This window comes from Camelus ferus, chromosome 22 (genome assembly GCF_009834535.1).
Source record: "Camelus ferus isolate YT-003-E chromosome 22, BCGSAC_Cfer_1.0, whole genome shotgun sequence".
Classification (NCBI taxonomy): domain Eukaryota; kingdom Metazoa; phylum Chordata; class Mammalia; order Artiodactyla; family Camelidae; genus Camelus; species Camelus ferus.
The window spans coordinates 26,524,184-26,543,668 of record NC_045717.1 but is presented as its reverse complement, the minus strand read 5'-3'; the positions used below and the strand labels follow the sequence as shown (position 1 = coordinate 26,543,668).

The 19,485-nt window shown below is 59.2% G+C and overlaps 2 protein-coding genes and 1 long non-coding RNA gene across 3 annotated transcripts in view; 2 read left to right on the top strand and 1 right to left on the bottom strand.

Moving 5' to 3' along the window:
* Nucleotides 1–1,274: 1,274 nt before the first annotated feature.
* Nucleotides 1,275–19,485, bottom strand: part of LOC116659079 — a 20,231-nt gene continuing 2,020 nt past the window's right edge. The window contains exons 2-3 of the long non-coding RNA XR_004314381.1: nucleotides 6,259–6,261; nucleotides 1,275–1,284 (exon numbers count right to left, since the gene is read on the bottom strand). This is a non-coding gene — a long non-coding RNA (uncharacterized LOC116659079). The remainder of the gene's footprint in view (nucleotides 1,285–6,258; nucleotides 6,262–19,485) is intronic.
* On the top strand, nucleotides 2,571–4,307 carry RPS15 (ribosomal protein S15). The gene is made up of 4 exons (XM_032466115.1): nucleotides 2,571–2,640; nucleotides 3,036–3,121; nucleotides 3,836–4,070; nucleotides 4,155–4,307. The coding sequence occupies exons 1-4, from the start codon at nucleotides 2,638–2,640 to the stop codon at nucleotides 4,266–4,268; spliced, it is 438 nt and encodes a 145-aa protein (XP_032322006.1). The 5' UTR covers nucleotides 2,571–2,637; the 3' UTR covers nucleotides 4,269–4,307.
* The window catches only part of APC2 (APC regulator of WNT signaling pathway 2), a 25,882-nt gene continuing 14,739 nt past the window's right edge, over nucleotides 8,343–19,485 (top strand). Inside the window, 12 exon segments of the mRNA XM_032466111.1 lie at nucleotides 8,343–8,414; nucleotides 14,490–14,648; nucleotides 14,809–14,899; nucleotides 15,018–15,198; nucleotides 16,117–16,225; nucleotides 16,349–16,465; nucleotides 17,092–17,169; nucleotides 17,369–17,467; nucleotides 17,992–18,120; nucleotides 18,122–18,244; nucleotides 18,246–18,381; nucleotides 19,098–19,193. Of these exon segments, the coding sequence (XP_032322002.1) occupies nucleotides 8,361–8,414; nucleotides 14,490–14,648; nucleotides 14,809–14,899; nucleotides 15,018–15,198; nucleotides 16,117–16,225; nucleotides 16,349–16,465; nucleotides 17,092–17,169; nucleotides 17,369–17,467; nucleotides 17,992–18,120; nucleotides 18,122–18,244; nucleotides 18,246–18,381; nucleotides 19,098–19,193 (1,372 nt within the window). The 5' untranslated portion in view covers nucleotides 8,343–8,360.

Here is a 19,485-nt window from a genome sequence, read left to right as displayed (position 1 = left end):
GCTGTACACCAGAAATTGACACAACATTGTAATCTGACTGTAACTCAATAAAAAAAAGTTTTTAAAAAGATTTCAAAACATAGAACCAATTCCTCCAAAATGTACTGGGTGCCTCTAGTGTGCCTGCCTGGCTTTAGATAGTGTAATGAACAAAACAGCCAGAAAGCCTCAACCCAACCCCCAGCCCAGCACATACGGAAAGGGGGCCAGGGAAGTTTGGCTCAGCTCAGAGAGCCAGGAAAAGGGGCACCTCCACCCAAATACCCAAAGTGCCCCTCCAAGATGGCACCCCCCCCATGCACCCCTTCTCCTCCCGTCCTCTCCAGAGCTGCTGCCCTCCTGGTTTATAGGAGCAGGAGCAGGTGCGGCGGGGACCTCGTGCCCTTGCCCTCCCATCACCACCACGTGTCATCCCACCCTTAAAAGTGCCTTTCATTAGCGAGCTGAATTCTCTGTAAATTTAAGGTCCTCTGGTCAAAGGGCACCAAGCAATCCATGAAGGGACTTCCAGCAAGCCAGGAGCTCCCAGGACCAAGTTTGCTTCACACACGTCACACCTCGAGGGACATTTTTTTGTAGCCCCAGACACGGTGCTTGTATTCCACTGCGGACAGGGAAGGATGTCCCCTCGTTGGCCTGGAGTTTGATTGGCTCTCCCATTGGGACTGTGGAAGTGGCTGGGGAAGGCTTAGAACTCCTTCAAGACTTCTCACCTCCTCCAGGCCAGCCCCACCTCCCCACAAAGCCACTTGGCTGAACCAAGCCCCATGCACCTGCTCAGGAGGGGCTGGAGGCTCAATGCCCCCACCCAGCAGGGACACTGAAGCACAGTGGTGTCATGTGGAGGGAGGGGAGAACCATTAGCCTTTTCTCTTGTTTTAGCAGCTCTTTCCTACCCCAGGGCCTTTGCACGTCTGCCCCCTCTTCCAGGACCATGCCTTTCCAGTGGGGCTGGTTGCATCCTCAATCCATTGTCACCAACATGCACGGGAACATGCGTGGGCTTACCTCTGCCAAACATTTCACTGTTGTCTATATGCCACGTGTGTTTTTGTTCTTGTATGCCTCTGTTAATGTTTTCTTTTGCATTAAATGAGTATTTTCTAGTGTAGCATTTTAATTCTTCTAATGATTTTTTTTAATTTTAAAATTTTCTTTATATATTTTATTTATTTATTTATTTTTATTGGTGGTGGGAGGTAGTTAGATTTACTTATTTATTTTTAGAGGAGGTACTGGGGATTGAACCCAGTACCTTCTGTATGCTAAGCTTGTGCTCTTCCACTTGAGCTATACCCTCCCCCTCAATGATATTTTTTTCATTATAATTTCCGAGTTTCTTGGAAGTTGCTCTAGAGTTTACCATATATGCCTGTTTGGTTGTTTTCTATTGTGGCAAAATATAAGATTTACCATTTTTAACCATTTTAAGGAGCACAGATCAGTGGCATTAAGTACATTCACATGGTTGTGTAACCATCCCCTCCATCTCCAGAACTTTCTCATCTTCCCAAACTGAAACTTTAACTCCCCACCCCCCTCCCCCAGCCCCTGGCCCCCAACATCCTATTTCCTGGCTCTATGGATGTGACTCCTCTAGGGACCTCTTATGAGAGGGTTAGGTTATACAGTATTTGTCCTTCTGTCTCAGGATTCTCTCAGTGGTGCCCTCAAGGTCCATCCACATTGTAGCATGTGTCAAAATGTCCTTCATATTTAAGGCTGAACAATATTCCACTGTGTGGATGGACAACACAGTGTTTACCCATCACCTATTGATGGACGCTTGGGTTGTTTCCACTTCTTGGCTACTGTGAATCCTGCTGCTGTGAACATGGACGTGCACATCTATTCAAGTCCCTGCTTTCAGTTTTTGGGATATGGACCCCGGAGTTGAACTGCTGGGCCACATGGTACCACATACATCTTAATTACTCGGATGGACATTAACTTAGGTCCAGTGAATACTGAAAGAACACTCCTATATAGTCCTAGTCCCTTGTCCCGAGCTTGCTGAAATTGTTACATATATTACATCTGTGTGTGTTACAAACCTAGTATTGCAATGCTACAGTTGTTACTTTATATAATTTTGTCTGTTAAAGGCTGGCTGGTCCCTATCAGGGACGCCTTTTCGGACCATCTGTGCCAAGCCAGTGTCCCACCCCTCCCGACGTTCCTCCTGGCTCAGACATCTGTATGCCCTTGTTCCTGGGCTTGGGCCTCGCCCACTGTTACGCGAGCTCCCTGGGGAAGGGCCAGCCCAGAAACCCTGCCTGACAGCGCCTACTGCAAACAGGCACTCCAGAAACACTCTTCACGTGTGGGCGCCGTCATGGAGATTACACAGCACGAATACGAGTTTCCGGAAGGGGCCGCGACGCGTCCCACGTCCCCCAGGTGAGGAAGTGTCCCAAACCCTCAGCGGCCGGCCCCAGCTTGGAGAGCACCCAAGAGCGGCGGAGGCTCCTTTCCGTCTCGCAGCCCGCACTCTGGCCTCCGACAACAGAGGGCGCGCGTTCTCCGTCGGGAAGGCGGAAGCGCGTGGGCGCGCAGGCCGGGGGCGGGGCATCGCGGGCGACCTCGCGATAACTGCGCAGGCGCAGAGGGGGCGGTCCTTTCTGAAGAGCCGACAAGATGGTGAGTGCTCACGGTTGGTGCGTCGGTGCCGGACCTATCTGGCGCCATCCAAGCTCTGGTCACTCAGTGGAGGCTGGGATCAGGGCGCGCGGCCGCGGCAGCCTCCTGCAGGCCTCCAGAGCCGCCAGATATGCGGGCGAGGGGTGGGCCTGGTGGGTGTCGAGACAACCCCGGGCGGCGAAGGCCTGCGTCGGCCGGCATGTCCCAGCCGAGCCCCCGTAGCGCGGAGCTGCGCTTGCCGCCCTGAGACGGGCCAGAGGTGGTGCGTCCTCGCGGGCTTCGGTACCCGCGAGCGCCGCTCGTGTCTCGGCGGGAGACGCGAGCCTGGTAATCCCGCCGTAGGGGTGGGAGGTGGGTCTCGGCGTCCTGCTCACCGCGGTTCCGGGTCCGCGCAGGCGGAAGTGGAACAGAAGAAGAAGCGGACCTTTCGCAAGTTCACGTACCGCGGCGTGGACCTCGACCAGCTGCTGGACATGTCCTAGTAAGTGGCAACGGGGCAGAGGCGGGTGGCGGCGGAGGGGCCCCGGGGCCTGGGCCGCGGCCTGCCCTGCTGACGCGGGCGGGGCTGCGTGCGCTCAAACTATCTGGAGACTATGAAGGTTGAATTTAATAAGATTTCCGCGTGTCCCCCTTGGACGTTTTTCCACTCACTTGGAAATGCAAAGGCTGTCTTCGGCTGCTTTTTAAGATTGGGCATCAGCAGGCTGGGATTTGCCGACCGCAGTCTAATTTTTCCCGGAGGCGGAAGCTTCTGGGCCGAGTGGGTCCGGGGCCCTAGATTTGGAAGGAGGCTTGCTAACAGCCAGGGACGCCCTTTCTCCTGAAGCTGTGCGTGGATCCAGGCTTGGAGGGGCCGGCTTCCTGGGGAGCACTACGCAGGCTCCTCGCTGGCTGGGAGCTTCTCAGGGTTGCCCTGCTCCAGGGTTCCTGAGGCCTTAGAATCTTAGCAGTTTGTCCTCGAAGTTCCAGCTGCTCCGCCCACCTGTAGTCCATCCTCAGTTTCCTCCTATGTAGACATAAAAGTGGAGATACTGGAATTGGAGGGCTTCCCCTGAGCATTTGGCACGGGGCCGTGAGTCCCAGCCTGACCATGAGCATTGCTCTGAGGGCACGACAGGGAGCGGGAACGTTCGTGGGTGGACGGTGGGGCTCGGCCCGGGCTCAGGCCACCCGTGCCGTGCCGCTCTGCCCCCAGCGAGCAGCTGATGCAGCTGTACAGCGCGCGGCAGCGGCGGCGTCTGAATCGGGGCCTGCGGAGGAAGCAGCACTCGCTGCTGAAGCGCCTGCGCAAGGCCAAGAAGGAGGCGCCGCCCATGGAAAAGCCCGAGGTGGTGAAGACGCACCTGCGCGATATGATTATTTTGCCCGAGATGGTGGGCAGCATGGTGGGCGTGTACAACGGCAAGACCTTCAACCAGGTGGAGATCAAGGTGCGTGTGGGCTGTGCTGGGCCGGGCGTCTGGAGGACCCGGCCGCCCACGCCCGCCTGACCACCCCGTTTCCTCCCTCCACAGCCCGAGATGATCGGCCACTACCTAGGCGAGTTCTCAATCACCTACAAGCCCGTGAAGCACGGCCGGCCTGGCATCGGGGCCACCCACTCCTCCCGCTTCATCCCCCTCAAGTAGCCTGCTGGTCAATAAAGGCACCAACTTCTCTAGTCCTAAGTCTGGCAGGTCCTTAGCGTGTGCGGTGTGTCAATACCCAGGAAAAGGGAGCGGGACCGCATAAAACGTGGAGGCTCAGGTGGGCCAGTGCTGGACAGCACATTACCCTGGGTTTCCTGTTGTAGACACGGTGATAGCCCAGCTCGCTGAGTCTGAGGAGCTTTCCTGGGGTGTCTGGTGGGTGGGATCATGAAGTTGTTAAACAGAAAGCAAGGGTCACTGTGTTTATAATCTAATGGAGAAGACGGCTGACTTCAGGAAAGATTGCGTGACAAGATAAAGCGCTTAGGTTGGTCCAGTTTGGCAGAAGGACCCAAGCGTTGAGACCAGATTCTCTGTGGCCACTGTACTACAGTGTCTACCCTCTAACAAATCCCCCAGAAAAAGAGGGCGGTCACGTGAGGAACAGTCAGAATGCTGCTGGACCTCCGGTTTCTAAAGCTCTCCAAGAACCAGGGCCCTACAGGAATGGTGGTTCCTGTGTGGGACTGAGAAGGGACAGGTGAGCCTGGACTACACCTAGCAGGAGGAAAAGATGGGGAGGCAGCCTGTGGGCTCGGGTCACCAGAAAGCACTGGTGGGTGATGGAAAAGATGATGGGTAGAGAGCTGCCACCTGGAAGGTCTCTGGGCCACACGGGCCAAATTTACTTCAGTGTGACCTCCCACCTCTGAACTGCCTGCCTGACCCCAGCAGCTAGGAAGAGAAGGACAGAGCAGGTGAAGCTTCATTGTAGATTCAGTTGTCTATTTTGGAATCTCCATAACTTAAAAAATGAAACTGATGACGTGTTATTCACTTGGCAATTGGCAGAGGGGAGAGACGTGCCCAGAGCAAATGTGCCCTCCAAGGGGACGTGGGTTTTGTTCCTGAGCATGAAAAGCTACACAGGTGTGCAGAGCTTTCAAGCTGCCAGGTCTCCAGGAGAAAAGGCAAGTTCCCTGGGGCGATCGAACCCCTCCATCTTGCAGGATGGGACGGTCGGCAAGATGGGACGGTCCTGGTGGAAGTACGGATGCCTGTCTGCCAGTGTAAGGCTTGTTGATGGGTTGGGGGAGGGTTTTTCTAAATAAAGTTTTATTGGCACACAGCCATACCGTTTCTTACTGGTTCTGGTGCTTTCTTGCTACAACAGGCAGAGGCTGGCCTGCGTAGCCAAAATTATTGACTGGACCTTTAGTGGGAAGCTTCTTGTGTTCTATAAAAACGTGCAGTACCCTCCCTGAGACAGCAGCATCAGTGTGCCCCCCTACATTGGTCCCCCATAGCCCGTGTCACTTTATTGAAGTATAGTCAGTTTACAATGTTGTGTTATTTCCTGGTACACAGCATAGTGATTCAGTTGTACACAGATACCTTTTCATATTCTTTTTCATCATAAGTTATTACAAGATAATATAATTCTCTGCTGTACAGTAGGTCATTGTTTATTTTATATAGAGTAATGTGTTTCTGCTAATCCCAAACTCCCAGTTTATCTCTCCCCATCCACCCTTCCCCCATGGTAACCATGAGTTTTTCTGTGACTCACTGTTTTGTAAATAGGTTTATGTGTCCCCTTTTTTTAGATTACACATATAAGTGACATCATAAGATTTTTTTTCTGACTTAGTATGACAATCTCCAGGTCCAACCATGTTGTTGCAAATGGCATTGTTTCATTCTTTTTTTTATGGCTGAGTGGTATTCCATGTGTGTGTATGTACAGCTTCTTTATCAGGAAAGTAGGTTGCTTCAGTGCCTTGGCTGTTGTAAATAGTGCTGCTGTGAACATTGGAGTGCATGTGTCTTTCCAAATTAGTTTTCTCTGGGTGTGTACCCAGGAGTGGAGTTGCTGGGTCATAGGGTAAGTCTAGTTTTAGTTTTTTAAGGAACCTCCATACTGTCCTCCACAGTGGCTGCACCGAGCTGCATCCCCGCCAGCAGTGCAGGAGGGGTCCCTTTTCTCCACATCCTCCAGCATTTACCATTCGTGGACTTTTTAATGATGGCCTTTCTGCGTGTCACCTTTTGAAGCTTTGAACAAAACTTCCGCCCTGGTCACCACTGGCCACTTGAGTGCACTCAGGGCAGAAGCGGCAGTGATCATTTTTAATTCTTTAAAGCGATCACACTTCTTCTGCAGTTTGTGTGACAATGAAGGGTGACTAGGAGACGTGTATTAGTATCATAAGTCAGACTTGCGGCCTAGCCACACTGCGGCGCACGCTGCAACCGCAAGGTGGCACCCTAATCCAGGAGCACTTTCGGGGGTCCGGGGGGGCGGGGCAGGGGTCCTTGTAACCCAGGACAGCAGCACCCGGTCCCTCTCGTCTGGGCTCCGCCTTCAGACCTTCGCGCCCCATTTCTGCCTCTGTCCGCTCCCTTGGGCTCTAGAACAAGAGTACTTACCCCAAGGCCGCTGGCCGCCTCCACCAGCTCAGTCAGAGGCAGCTCCATCGCTGGGACTGGGGGCTCAGCCTGGCCTTCTGGTCGGTCAGCTATCTTCAGAACCTGGCTCGACCTCGTCCCACCGCCCCAACTACGACCACCCAAGCGAGGCCTCCACCACCTCCCACCTGGATGTCAAAGGAAATGCAGGTCATCCTCCCCTTTCTTCCCCCACTGTCTTCCCCATGCTCGGCAATAACGCCCGGGGTCCCCCCGTGGTGCAGGAAGCCCCGCCTCCCCGCTGCTCTTCAGCCTCTCCAGGCGTTCCCCCTACAAGCCTTCCCACGGGTGGTGCGCTTTGCCCGGACGCCCTTCCCGCTGATTCACGGTACCACCTCCTGGAGACTAACTACCCTCACCATCCCCGCCAAAGTAGTGCCCCTTTCTCTTGCTGCTGCTTTGCCTTCCCTGGACATGGCAGAGCTTATGATAACGCCCCCTCCGCGACCCGCGCCGGCCCTACCCACCATCCTTCCCAACCACGCTCCTGCTGTCCTCCCACTGTCCCCCACATTTCCCCTACCCCACCCTTCCCGGACCGGCGGTCCTCTCGCCCCGGGTCTCTCGGCCCTGCCCACGGCCTGTTCTCCCTTTAGCCACCAGAGAACGCATGTGAGCACAGATGGGGCGCGTCCCTGCTCTGCCCACCGCACCCCCGGGCCCTGCACAGCCTGACCCGCCCTATCACCTCCTCGCCGTCACCTCCTGTCCCTTCCCTTTGTGCTGGCTGTTCTTCTGCCGGATGCTGTTCTCTCTTGAGTTACTTCTCAGGTCTCTCTCTATTCAAGTGTCCTTCTCAGCAGACCTTCACGCCCACCCCCCACCCCCGCCTCCCCTCGGCGCCCACAGCTAGAACATGTCTTATTGACTGTTTGTCCCTCTCCCTTCAATGTCAGTTGCCCGTGGGCAGGGGATTTGACTGTTTATTGCGCAGGGCCCAGAACACAGTAGGTGCTTAATAAGTGTTAGTTAAGTGACTGGTTATGCGTGGTATCGCCCCATCAGTCCTCTCCGTGCCCAGCGCCCAGCTCAGAACTTAGCAAACAGCAGGCGCGCAGCCCGTGTTTGCTGAATGACTAATGAACGGAATGCGCAGCCCCGGCCTCTGCAGAAACACAGTCCAAGCGCGCAGCGACTGTGGCCGAAGGGCGGAGCCCCGCTCCATCCCCCCGAGATCTCCATCCTCAGTGGGGCCCTTCCTACCCCGGGCCCACTTTCCAACCAGACCGCTCCCACAGCTCCCGTGAGAGCCCTTCCCCGCCCTTCCGCCGCCCCCAGAGAACCCTCCCCCACCTCTAGGGCTCCCCAACCTGGTCAGACCCCTGCCCCTCCCCACTGTCTCTGTTCGCGCAGGTCCCCGCCCCCACCTCCCTCACTCGGGATCTCCTCAGGCCGCCCCTCCCAAGTCCTTAGTCCCTCGAGACACCGTCCCCTAGCCCGTGCGAGACCCCACACCCCCCTCATTCTCCCTCTTCGCGTTAGAGTCCCCGCCCTGGCCTCGCTGTGTGACCCCTCTCCACCCCTTGTTCCGCGCAGGCGCAGGGTGTCCAGGCCGGTCCCCCCCACCCCCACCCCCGGCGGTAGAGGGGCGGGGCGCGGGCTGGTCTAGGCGGCCGCGGCTCCATGGGGCTCCTGGGGCTGCTGAGCCTGCTGCACTCGGCTTTCTTCGGGGACCAGGTAGGGCGCGGGGGTCTCGGCCACCGGGGGAGGGGCCTGACTGTAAGCACGGCTAGGGCGAGAGAGCCGCAACCCGGGACGGGATGAGGACCGCGGGAACGTGGTCGCGGCAGCAGGAGGCACACGGGCACGTGCACGAAATCTGGACGGGTCTGGGGTCTCAAGTAGTCGCTGTGGAGACTGTTGCCAGGGAAACCGCCTCAAGATGGATGCCGGATTGGGAGCCCCTCCCCCGCACCGCAGCGACACCCTCACTCGGGGTTTGCGCAAGCGCGGCCTTGCCAGGTCCAGCTTTCGGCCTCCGAGGGAGGCACCCTGGACCCCTCCTCAACTGCACAGTCGAGGAAACTGGCTAGGGCAGAGGAGCTGCTGCCGGGACTTGCTGTGTCGAGGCTCCGCCCTGCCCAATCCGGTGGGGGGACCGTGCCACGCCCTGCACCTCTCCAGGCCTCAGTTTCCCCTTCTGGACGCGGAGTGTAGGGTCCACTTAGATGTGCTCCCACGCTTATGGTTATAGTAATATCCATCCCACCCGGCACGAGCGCTTTCCCGGCCGCGAAATCTTTCTGAATCCTGAGGCTAGAACATCCCCTCTTTAAGAGGAAACTGAGGCTGGAGGAGTGTAGCGGGGACCCCAAGGTCACGACGCAGGCAGGGCTGCAGCCTGAGCGCCGAAGGGAGGGGCCAGCAGAGGACACCACCTGGAGGCCTGCGGGAGCTGTCCGCGGTGCTGACGGGGCTTCACGCCCACACGCTCCACTCCCGGGAAACTGAGGCCCAGAACCCTGGTTAGGCAACCCATCCCGGGTTGGGAATCGGGAAATCAGCCTAGTCCGGCCAACCCCCCCTGCCCCTCTTCAGGGGCGCCCCCTCAACTGTCAGGGCCCTTGCCCAACCACCCAGCCCAAACCCATCTCTGATCTCATGACCACCTCGTGCCTTCCTGCTCCGCTGCGCCCCCATCCAGCTCCAAGTTGAGGGACACCCTGGTTCCGCCCCTAGCCCCTGACACAGCGCAGGCTCAGTGGGGAAGGGCGAGGAATCAAGAGGGAAGAGACGCCCGGGGTCAGGCTCAGAAGGCCCAAAGACTGCTCCGTGAGTGACTGGCTGTGTGCCGGGCTGAGTCCTGGGGGGGGGGGGTGTTTCATGGTGGGGATGGGAAGAAGTGATCTTTGCGCGGTAGGGGGCGCAGAAGATGCCAGGGAGGGAGACTGGAGAGGGCCCCCCACTGGGCCTGGTGACTGCGCTGTCTCAGCTCCCTGAGATTGGGTCTGTGGTCCTGGGAGGCTCCTGAGTTTCCCAAGGCTCTTGTGGTCCTAGAATGTCCAGTGATCCTGAGTCTGGTTGTGGTTCAAAGATTTACGGGGTCAAGGATTTGGAGTGGTGTCAGGGACGTGATGTTCCAGAGGCTTGGAGACAAGGGCATTTTGCCCTAGAGCCTCAGCTCCCATGTGCCCTCAGCCTTCCAGGCCCCAGCCACACCCAGAGTGATAAGTGCCCAGGGAGGGCCTGATGGGGCTCATGCATGAACTCAAGCAATGTGCTCCCTGTCCTGAGCCTGTTTCCCCATGTGTACAAGGACAAGACTGGCCATGGGACCCTCCCAAGCTCTGCCAGCTCTAAGGGTCTGGCTGAGGGGCCTAGAGAGTAGTGACATCTGAGACTGGGTAGGGGAGCTGAGACTTAGGTCCAGTCGGGGTGGGGGCAGGGATTCTCCAACCCACCTCTCAGTGATCAAAGGGGAAGCTGAGGCCAGAGAGAGACATGCCCAAGGGCATTCAGGGAAATCGAGGTGCAGCTGAAGCCAGGGCCCCAGGCTCTGTCCTCTCCCCACCCTCATTCTAGCTTTGCCCAGTCTGCCCTGCTTTTCCGTAGTCAGTTCAGCCCCATGACTCCTCCAGGGGGACTGCCCCTGCTCTAAATGCTTCATAACTTCTCTGGTCCAGCCCCACTGCCCTCTGTCCTCCGTGGCCCCCCAGGAGTCCATCTTTCCTGAGTGGTCTCTGGTTTCTCCTGGCTCTGGGCATTGCACATGCTGTTTCCTCGGCCTGGAATGCTTTTCTCCTCCTTGACCCCATGACCAACTCTTAGTCATTCTGAAAAGCCCCAGCACCAGTGTCCCCTTCTCAGTGCAGCCTTCCCAGCCTCTGGAAAGAGCCTTTCTGCCCACTGCACCCCCCTTCCCAAGCTCCACAGGCTGGGGGCAGCTGTGTCCAGCTCTGGAGGCCCTGAACATTCAGGCCCCCACATCTCCTGGTCCTGGTGCCTCCTTTGTCCTTCAGACAGCGGGCAACCTGAGCCACAGCTGCAGATTTGGGCTTTTGATGTTAAACCCTCAAGTGGCCTCTGGGGACCCATGGTTGATCTGAGACAGCTAGGGACATGTACTCCTGGTACCCCAGACCCCTCCCTCCTCTGGCTTCCCTTATGTGAAGGTGAATTATGGGTGCGACCAGAGACAGAGACCCAGACAGAGATTTAAAGAAAGCAGGGGGATGTGGGCAGGGACATGATGTCACAGCAGATGCCCACAGAGGTGCTGACCCTCTGCCAGGGAGACAGGGAGAAATGGGGAGAAATGCAGGGTCCCAGGTGCTTCCCAGCGTGCCTGCCCATCCACCACGCTCAACTCCTACACCAGCCAGAATCCTGGGGTGGGGGTCCAGCTGGAACCCCAAACCTGGCCTGCTCTGACCCATCCGAACAAGACCAGGCTGGATCTTTAGGGAAGGGCTTTCTGTCCTGCCCCTGGAGCTTCCCTCCCTCCACCTTAAGATTCTGATGTAACATCCAAGACTGGATGGTTTACTATCAAATTCTGCAGATCCAGCCATGGGCGCTTCCAAGAGGCCATTTCACCCCAGAATGGGGTGGAGGACACGAGGTCGTGGTCCTCAGGGTGCGCCCTTCCTTTTGGGGGTTCACCCCCACACATGCACACCCCCTTGAACCCGTGCGGAGGTCCGATGCCCGGCGGCAGCCGCTGATCCCCGCCCCGGGCAGCCATTGGCTGTTGCCATGGCACCAGCCCATCTTCCCGCTCCGCCATTGGCCGCCGCGCCTGCATCCCGCATCCTGCATCCTCCCCCGCTCGCTGTGGTCTCGCCCAGCGCCCAGAGCGGCGGCGCCGCCTGGTCAGGCCCTGGACCGGGCTTTGTTCGCCACAGAGCCCCTCGCCCTCGACGACAAAACCCCGGAGCCCCGGAATCCACGCCCCGAGGCCGCCCCGTCCCTGGAGGACTGGGAGCTCGGGCGGGGCCCGCGGAGCTGGGCTGAGGGAGGAAGACCCAGGCTTTCGGCGCCCCGGCCAGCCGAGCCCCAGTGAGATAAAGTAAGCGAACGCTTTCCCTGGGTGGAGGGCAGGGGGTGCGGCCTCCTCTTCTGCCGTGGATCTGCATCCCTTTCTCTCTGCCTCAGCACACACTCCGAAGCCTCTTTCTTCAGCTTGGAGCCAGAGGAGAAACTGTCCCAGGGAGGTGGGCGTCTGCTGCGCAGCAGCTGGTCCCGCGCAAACACCCACTCACAGGTTTCAACACCCAGACCTCCCAGAGTCTGCCGGCAGGCCTGCTGTGTGCTTTAGGAGATGGTGCTGCACCTCTCTGGGGGCCAGTCAGATTAGAGGAAATGCGGCCCCTCGGTGCTCATTCAGACAAACCGCCAGCTCTTGGTGCTTTCCCGTCAGTGATGGAGATCTCTGATGCAGGGCCCTGAGGCAGCCTGGGGGCTAGGGGTAGGCAGGAGAGCTTCTAGGAGGAAGTTGCATGTGAGGGATAGCAGGAATCAGGAAAGGTGTTTGGGGTAGGAGAACTGAATGTGCAAAGGCCTAGGGGAAAGAGAGCTGCTGGTGGCAGTGATGTGGGGTGTGTGTGGAGGAGTCACATCTTATGCTGAGGGGGCTGGGAAGCCATGGAGACACTGGGTCAGGGAAGAAATGGAACTCTCCTTGTGACTTTCGAAGTTCCCTCTGGCTGAGCCTGCCAAGTGGACTGTGGGAGGCCAGGAAAAGGCTGGCAAGGCTTCCCTGGGAGGGTCCAGCTGAGCAGAGCTTGAGGGGTTTGTGAGAATGTGGTGTTTGTGAATCCAGATTATAATGAGGGAGCCTGGTGGGCGGCCTTGCTGCCAAGTTCAGTTTGATGGGAACTCGGGAGTGACCACTAGGTGTGGGGGGAGCAAAGATGTCTGAAGCCTGGCCTGGGCCATTCCAGAAAAGCCCTGTGAGCACAGCCTGGGAGAGGGCCCGGGTGGGGTGCTCTGGGTTTGGGGCATGGGAGGACGTGCCCAGGACGCGTGCTCCCCCCGGCCAGGCATGGCGTGATGGCTCAGCCAGGACACAGGGCTCCATCAGGACTGTAGGGGTCTGGCTGCAACCCTGGTCTGTTCTGATCCCCAGCTGGGACCCCTGACTAAGCCGTGGCAGGGAAGGCTGAGGTCATCAGGTAGCCAGCCTCCCCCACCTGACACACTGTCCTCATGGGACTTCCCCATCTGCCTGGGACTTGCAAATTGCTCCATGATCACCACCCCACCTAGACTCACATCAGCCCACAAGACAGGCCTGGCCAACCGAGTTCTCCCCATTCGTCAGACATGAAAACCAAGGTCTTGGGTCGGGAGGTGCTTCTGTGTGTCCAGCACTGCCTGGACTTCCAGACACTTCCAAGGCAGCATCTGGGTTCCAGTCATGCCTTGTGTGTCCACTAGCCTCCGTTACTCTCTCTGAACAGCCTAATGGTGGTCCCTGAGACTCAGGATTGTGACAAGGAGTCAGATGACAGGGCCAGGCCCACAGTAGATCCTGAGCGGTTAGAATGGACTGACCCCACTTGGGGCTGAGTTCTTCCCCCAACTCCAGGTCCAGCTGTGCCCTTGGGGACCCCAGGGTTGGTGGGGGACTCAGCAGGGGAGGAGGAGGAGGAGAGAGAGGAGGATAATGAGCCACTGAATGAATGAGGGCCGAGGGCTGCCAGGTTGAGGGGGAGAGGGAGGGATCAGGTGCCCTGCTGTGGGCAGGCAAGGGCTGACTGATCTGGGGAGGGGGCTCAGGCAGGCGGGGCGAGGGGGCTCCCAGGGAGGAGGTGGCGGAGGGGATGGGCTGCCATTGGTGTACCTCAGACAAAGGCGGAGGGAGGGGGTGAGGGCTGATGGGAAGGGAACAAAGAGGACGGGGGGCCGGGGTTGGGACGGCTCATCTGGAGGGCCAAGCGCCAAGCAGAGGGAGGAGGCACTGGCCAGCTGGACAGAGGGAGGAGGCTGGGCTGGAGCAAGAAAGGACAGCCAGACACACAAAGAAGCCAGCGGCGGTGGCAGAGCCTTGGGGATGGGGCGTGGGACACCGGGGGCTGCAGGGGCTGGCAGAGGGCTGACCGGAGGGGCACCAGGCCAGGCAGGTAGCTACTCCAGGTCCAACCACTGATGGGGGGGTGTGGGGGCTGCAGGGCATCCAGGTTCCACACCCTCAGGGTGACCGTGGTAGGTTGGGGTCTGTCTGTCCTGCTGTCCAGCCACAGGGGCTCCACTGTCAGCCTGACCATGGCTTTCTTGGAACCTCCACGGCATTCTTGTCCAGCGACTGGACCAGGTGCCAGGCTGTCTACCCAGCCTCTGCATAGCTATCTTTATTCAGGAGAGGGTCTTGGCTGTCCATCCATCTGTCTGTCTGTCTCTCTGGCTATGTGTCTATGAGCCTGGTGGCAGTGGGCTGGCCAGTCCACCTGCTGGTTTAAACTATCATGCTGTCTGTCCTTCTAGGGGGTTGTCAGCATATATGTCCAGGCCCAGCAGTGAGGGCCGATGGCTATCTGGGTCTTGTCTGTTGGTCAGTGGGCTGTCTGTCTGAACACCTGTCTGATGGCTGTATCCATCTGTTTCCCGTTGTCTCTGCCTATGTCTGTCACTCCATCTGCCGTGTTGTCTGTCCCTCGGATTCCCTGGGCCAGCACTGTCCTCTCTGCAGCAGGCCACACCAGCCACTCTGGCCCAAGATCCACCCCAGGTTTGGGTTGTAGGGTTTGGGCTTAGGTCAGGGGCCAGCCCCTCACCAGGCCCTTGGATGATTCCTCTCTCCTGTGGCTCCAGGCACTGCAGGAGCTGAAGATGACGAGCTCCGTGGCACCCTATGAGCAGCTGGTGCGGCAGGTGGAGGCCTTGAAGGCCGAGAACAGTCACCTGCGGCAGGAGCTTCGGGATAACTCAAGCCACCTGTCCAAGCTGGAGACAGAGACATCAGGCATGAAGGTAAGGGGAGGCAGGGCAGGGGATGTGGGCCGGGGTCTCAGGGACAAACCCCAGGGTGCTGGACCCAGGGATGGGCAGGCAGGACTGGGGGCCTCTCCCAGGGGACTGGACCCGGCACAGTGCAGATGCTGACCGCCCTCTTTCCTGTCTCCACCTTCAGGAGGTCCTGAAGCACTTACAGGGCAAGCTGGAGCAGGAGGCCCGAGTGCTGGTGTCCTCGGGGCAGACTGAGGTGCTGGAGCAGCTGAAAGGTAAGGGGCTGGCCTGGGGGCCACCCCCCGCACACTGGGGCAGCCCCTGGCCCACTCCCAGCGGGAACTGGGAGGGGGGAGGGGTGCTCACTGGGCCTCTCCCTCCGCACCCATCCAGCCCTGCAGATGGACATCACCAGCCTGTACAACCTCAAGTTCCAGCCCCCGGCTCTGGCCCCAGAGCCAGCTGCCCAGACCCCTGAGGAAAGCCCAGTACACAGCTCCGGGCCCTCCAAGGACAGCTTTGGGGAGCTGAGCCGGGCCACCATCCGGCTGCTGGAGGAACTGGACAGGGAAAGGTGAGATGGCGGGGAACCTTACCAGAGGCTGCTTTCACAAGGTTCCACCCACAGCCTCTCTACTTTCTGATGTCCCCCATGTGCCCTGACCACTGAGCCTACCCACCCACCTAGTGAGTAGCCCCCCGCCCACACCCTGCCCCCTGTGGAGCCCCAGCCCACTTTCCTGGCCCAGCTAACCTCAGCTGGAGGACAAAGGGGAGGGGGCCATTCCTGGCAGAGGGGAAGGCTCCTGGGAGATGTCCCCATGGGCCCCGACATGCAGGCGTCTCCGGGGACAGGGCTGTGTCCAATGCCAGGCCTCAGAGTCAGGCCTGGAGCCAGAAGGACTCAAGGCGGCCTTTGTGGAGAAAGGACTGCAGCGCAAGAGACCAGGGCCTGGAGCCGGAAGGAGGCAGGGTCCGGGTGCCTAGCTCACTCCGCCAGGTTGTGTGGGGTCAGATGCAGCAGTCCCGGAGCAGCCCGGAGTTAAGTCCACTCTCTGCTGTCAAGCAAGAACACTAACGCCTCCCCAGCCTCAGACTTCCGCTCTGTGAGATGAGAACAGCAGGGTCTGTGCACAGGGCGTGAAGAGGGGGAGTCTATTGCACCTCGAGCAGCCCGAGCCTGGCGTTTGCCCCGTGTAGGCTACCGGGAGACTAGCCGGGCTTGGAGAGGTGTTAGAGTCAGAACCGCCGCCTCAGTTTTTCTCCGAGGACCAGGATTTACAAAGGAGCTACTTTCTCTCCTTTCAATTAATTTCCGTACCCCATTCCCACCTGGGACCGGCAGGGCCACGGGCGAGACTTTGCCACAGTGTTTATTAAACCTGGCACACAGTAAGCACCCAACAAGTGATTAGGAAAATCAGAATAAACAGCACACAGGCCAGGGCTCCGGCACTGTGAGCCGGGGCCCACCGACCTGCCCTCCCCCTAGGTGTTTCCTGTTGAACGAGATTGAGAAGGAGGAAAAGGAGAAGCTCTGGTATTACTCGCAGCTGCAGGGCCTGTCCAAGCGCCTGGACGAGCTCCCGCACGTGGAGACGGTGAGCGGGCAGGAAGGTGCCCAGGGGTCTGCAGTGCTCGCCCCGCCCACCGCGAGGGGAGCGGAGGGGAGGCCCCGGCCCCGTCCGGGCGTCCCCTCACTGCGGCCCACTTGCCCCTCCCAGCAGTTCTCGATGCAGATGGACCTGATCCGTCAACAGCTGGAGTTCGAGGCGCAGCACATCCGCTCGCTGATGGAGGAGCGCTTCGGCACCTCGGACGAGATGGTGCAGCGGGCGCAGGTGCCGTGGGGGCGGGGCTATGAACCAGCGGGCGAATCAGAGCGCTGAGATTGTTGTGGGAGTGGTCTGGGTTAGTAGGCGGGGTTATATGCCTGTGGGCGAATCAGAGGGCAGAGACTCCTGTGGGTGGGGTCTGGCTCAGGAGGCGGAGCCAGAGCTAGAGCTGGTTGTGGGTGGAGGCAGGGGGTGCTTAGGGCAGCACCAGGCTCGGAGGGCAGAGTCCAACAGCGATGGGGATGGGGCGGACAGGGCGACGAGCTGCATCCGGACAAGACTTGGGAGTTGATAGTCAGTGGCGGACAAAGTCAGGAAGGCCTGGAGGACGAGGTGGGGTCTAAATAGTGGGCGGAGCCAGCCCCTGCGGTTGAGAGTTGGCCCTTGGGTGGGGCCAGGCAGAGGGTGGAGTAGATAACTAACTGGGTAGGGTTTAGGGTGGGTGGGCTGTATCAAGGAGGAGGCGGAGTCAGGGCCAAGGGTAGGGTTTGGGCAACGGGCGGGGCCCTACCAGGGACTGAGGGGAGTCAGAGCATGGGGCCGGATTTGGACTGGAGGCGAGGCCAGATTGGGGGGTAGGCAGAGTCAGAGCCTGGGTGGGAGGCCCGCAGCCTGCACTTTCTCCCCTGCAGATCCGTGCTTCCCGCCTGGAGCAGATCGACAAGGAACTGCTGTCAGCTCAGGACAGAGTGCAGCAGACGGAGCCCCAGGTACCAGGAGGGGTGGAGCCAGGGTCCTCAGGGCCGGCAGCAGCCCCAGGCAGCAAGGGGTCCAGGGCCTTGCTCAGGGTGCTGTAATCCGTCTGCTGCCCCCACCACAATGTCACGGGTGTGCGAACGGCATCAGCAGCCTGGGCGCTTTGTGGGGTGCCCTGGGGCTGAGCCCCCAGGCCTGGCTTTCTCCCCACAGGCCTTACTGGCAGTGAAGTCAGTGCCAATGGACGAGGACCCTGAGACGGAGGTCCCCACGCACCCTGAGGATGGTGCCCCTCAGCCAGGCAACAGCAAGGTGAGGGGAGTACAGGTGGGGGGAAGCTGAGAGGTGGGGTGGGGGGAGTGGTTGGTATACACAGCCAAGTGGGTCCTGCACCCCTGTCCTCCCCGTGCCGCCGTAAAGCTTCCCCAGGTGTGGAGGGTCACCCTGAGTTGGAGTGCATGGTGAGGCGCGGTTGTGGTCTGGAGCCTGGTGGGGTGGGTGTGGATACCTGTTCTGCATATTTGGAGGGTGCTCTAGACGTAGATGGGGGCCAACCCTAGGAGTACCTGGTGAGGTCGATGGGGTGGGCATTTGGCCCTCAGGGGCTGGGGGCATTTCTGCAGTAATATGTGGGTGTGTGCGCCCCGCAGGATGCACAGCCAGGGTCTGGGATGATGAGCGCGAGGCTCTCCTGGCTGAATCGTTAGACTCCCGCCTGCTGAGAAGGAGTCACCAGGGCCGTTGTTGGCTGCCCCTGGCTGGGGAGTGCAGGTGGGCTGACTGGGGCCAGGCGATCCAAGCAGGAGTCCCACCCTGATGTCTCCTGCCCCTCGCAGGTGGAGGTGGTCTTTTGGCTTCTGTCCATGCTGGCGACGCGTGACCAGGAGGACACAGCCCGCACGCTGCTCGCCATGTCCAGCTCACCTGAGAGTTGTGTGGCCATGCGCCGCTCGGGCTGCCTACCTGCTGCTGCTGCAGATCCTGCACGGCACCGGCACCGAGGCGGGGGCTGGGGGCCGCCACGGGAACCCTGGGGCGCCGGGAGCCAAGGACGCACGTATGCGCGCCAACGCAGCGCTGCACAACATTCGTCTTCTCCCAGCCGGACCAGGGCCTGGCGCGCAAGGAAATGCGTGTCCTGCACGTGCTGGAGCAGATCCGCGCCTACTGTGAGACCTGCTGGGACTGGCTGCAGGCCCGGGACGGCGGGCCCGAGGGAAGCGGCGGTGAGTGTGCAGCTTCTGTGCGATGGACATGCAGCCCCGGCTTCCCGGGTGGTGGGGCAATGCCGTTAGCAGTAAGGACAGCCTCTGGCTTTAGCCTTGCTCTGTGCCACCCGCCAGCAGAGGCCTTGTGGGAACCTGTGAGGACAGACTGGCAAAGGGATAGCCCCTAAAAATGACACCCTAGCGCTGCCGCCACAGGGCAGATGCTCAGGAAGCAGTCACTGATTGCATGGCTGGATTGTGGGTCACCCTGGAAACGTGGACGCAGAGTTTGAGATTCCAAATTTTTGCAGGGGGCTGCAAAATGGGTTTTTTTTTTTTTAATTTTTAAATTTGGATTTATTTATTTATTTAGGAGGGGAAGGGAGATAATTAGGTCTATTTATTTACCTATTTTTAGAGGATGTATGGGAATTGAACCCAGGACCTCACTCATGCTAAGCATGTGGTCTACCACTTGAGCTACACCCGCCCCCCACCAGCAAAGTTAGTATCAGATGCTGAGCACCAGGCCAGGGAAGGCAGGCATCTCCTCATTCACTTCAGAGGGTCCGTGAAGGAGGCCTGCTGCTCTAGGGGTGACCCCCACATGCCCAGCCAGCAGCAGTTTGGAAAGCTCTGGAGTCTTTGCAGGCCGGAGGGGTGGAGACTTTGGGGAGGGGCCAGGAGACATTGCCTGGAGTGGGAGGGCTCTGACCTGGTCCCTTCGCCCACAGCCCCGGTCCCCATCGAGCCACAGATCTGCCAGGCCACCTGTGCTGTGATGAAGCTGTCGTTCGACGAGGAGTACCGCCGGGCCATGAACGAGCTGGGTGAGTGCCCACCCTCCGCCCTGAGCGCAGCCCCACCCGCATTTGGCGCGAGGCCTCCGTGCTTCGTTCAGACCAGGGCAGGCTCTCAGCCCTTGTGGTCCTGAGGCTCAGAGAACAGCGAAGAGGCCAGAAAGCCAACTGCAGAGGGAAGGTTCCAGCTCAGTGCTCAGAGCTCCAGGGCGGGGCAGGGCGGGGCCGCCCTGTGAAGTTGAGGTTTGCGAGCGTTGGCGTTACCCGCAGCTCTTCCTCCACATAACAATACTGGAAATGTGGGAACGGAAAGACCAAGGGC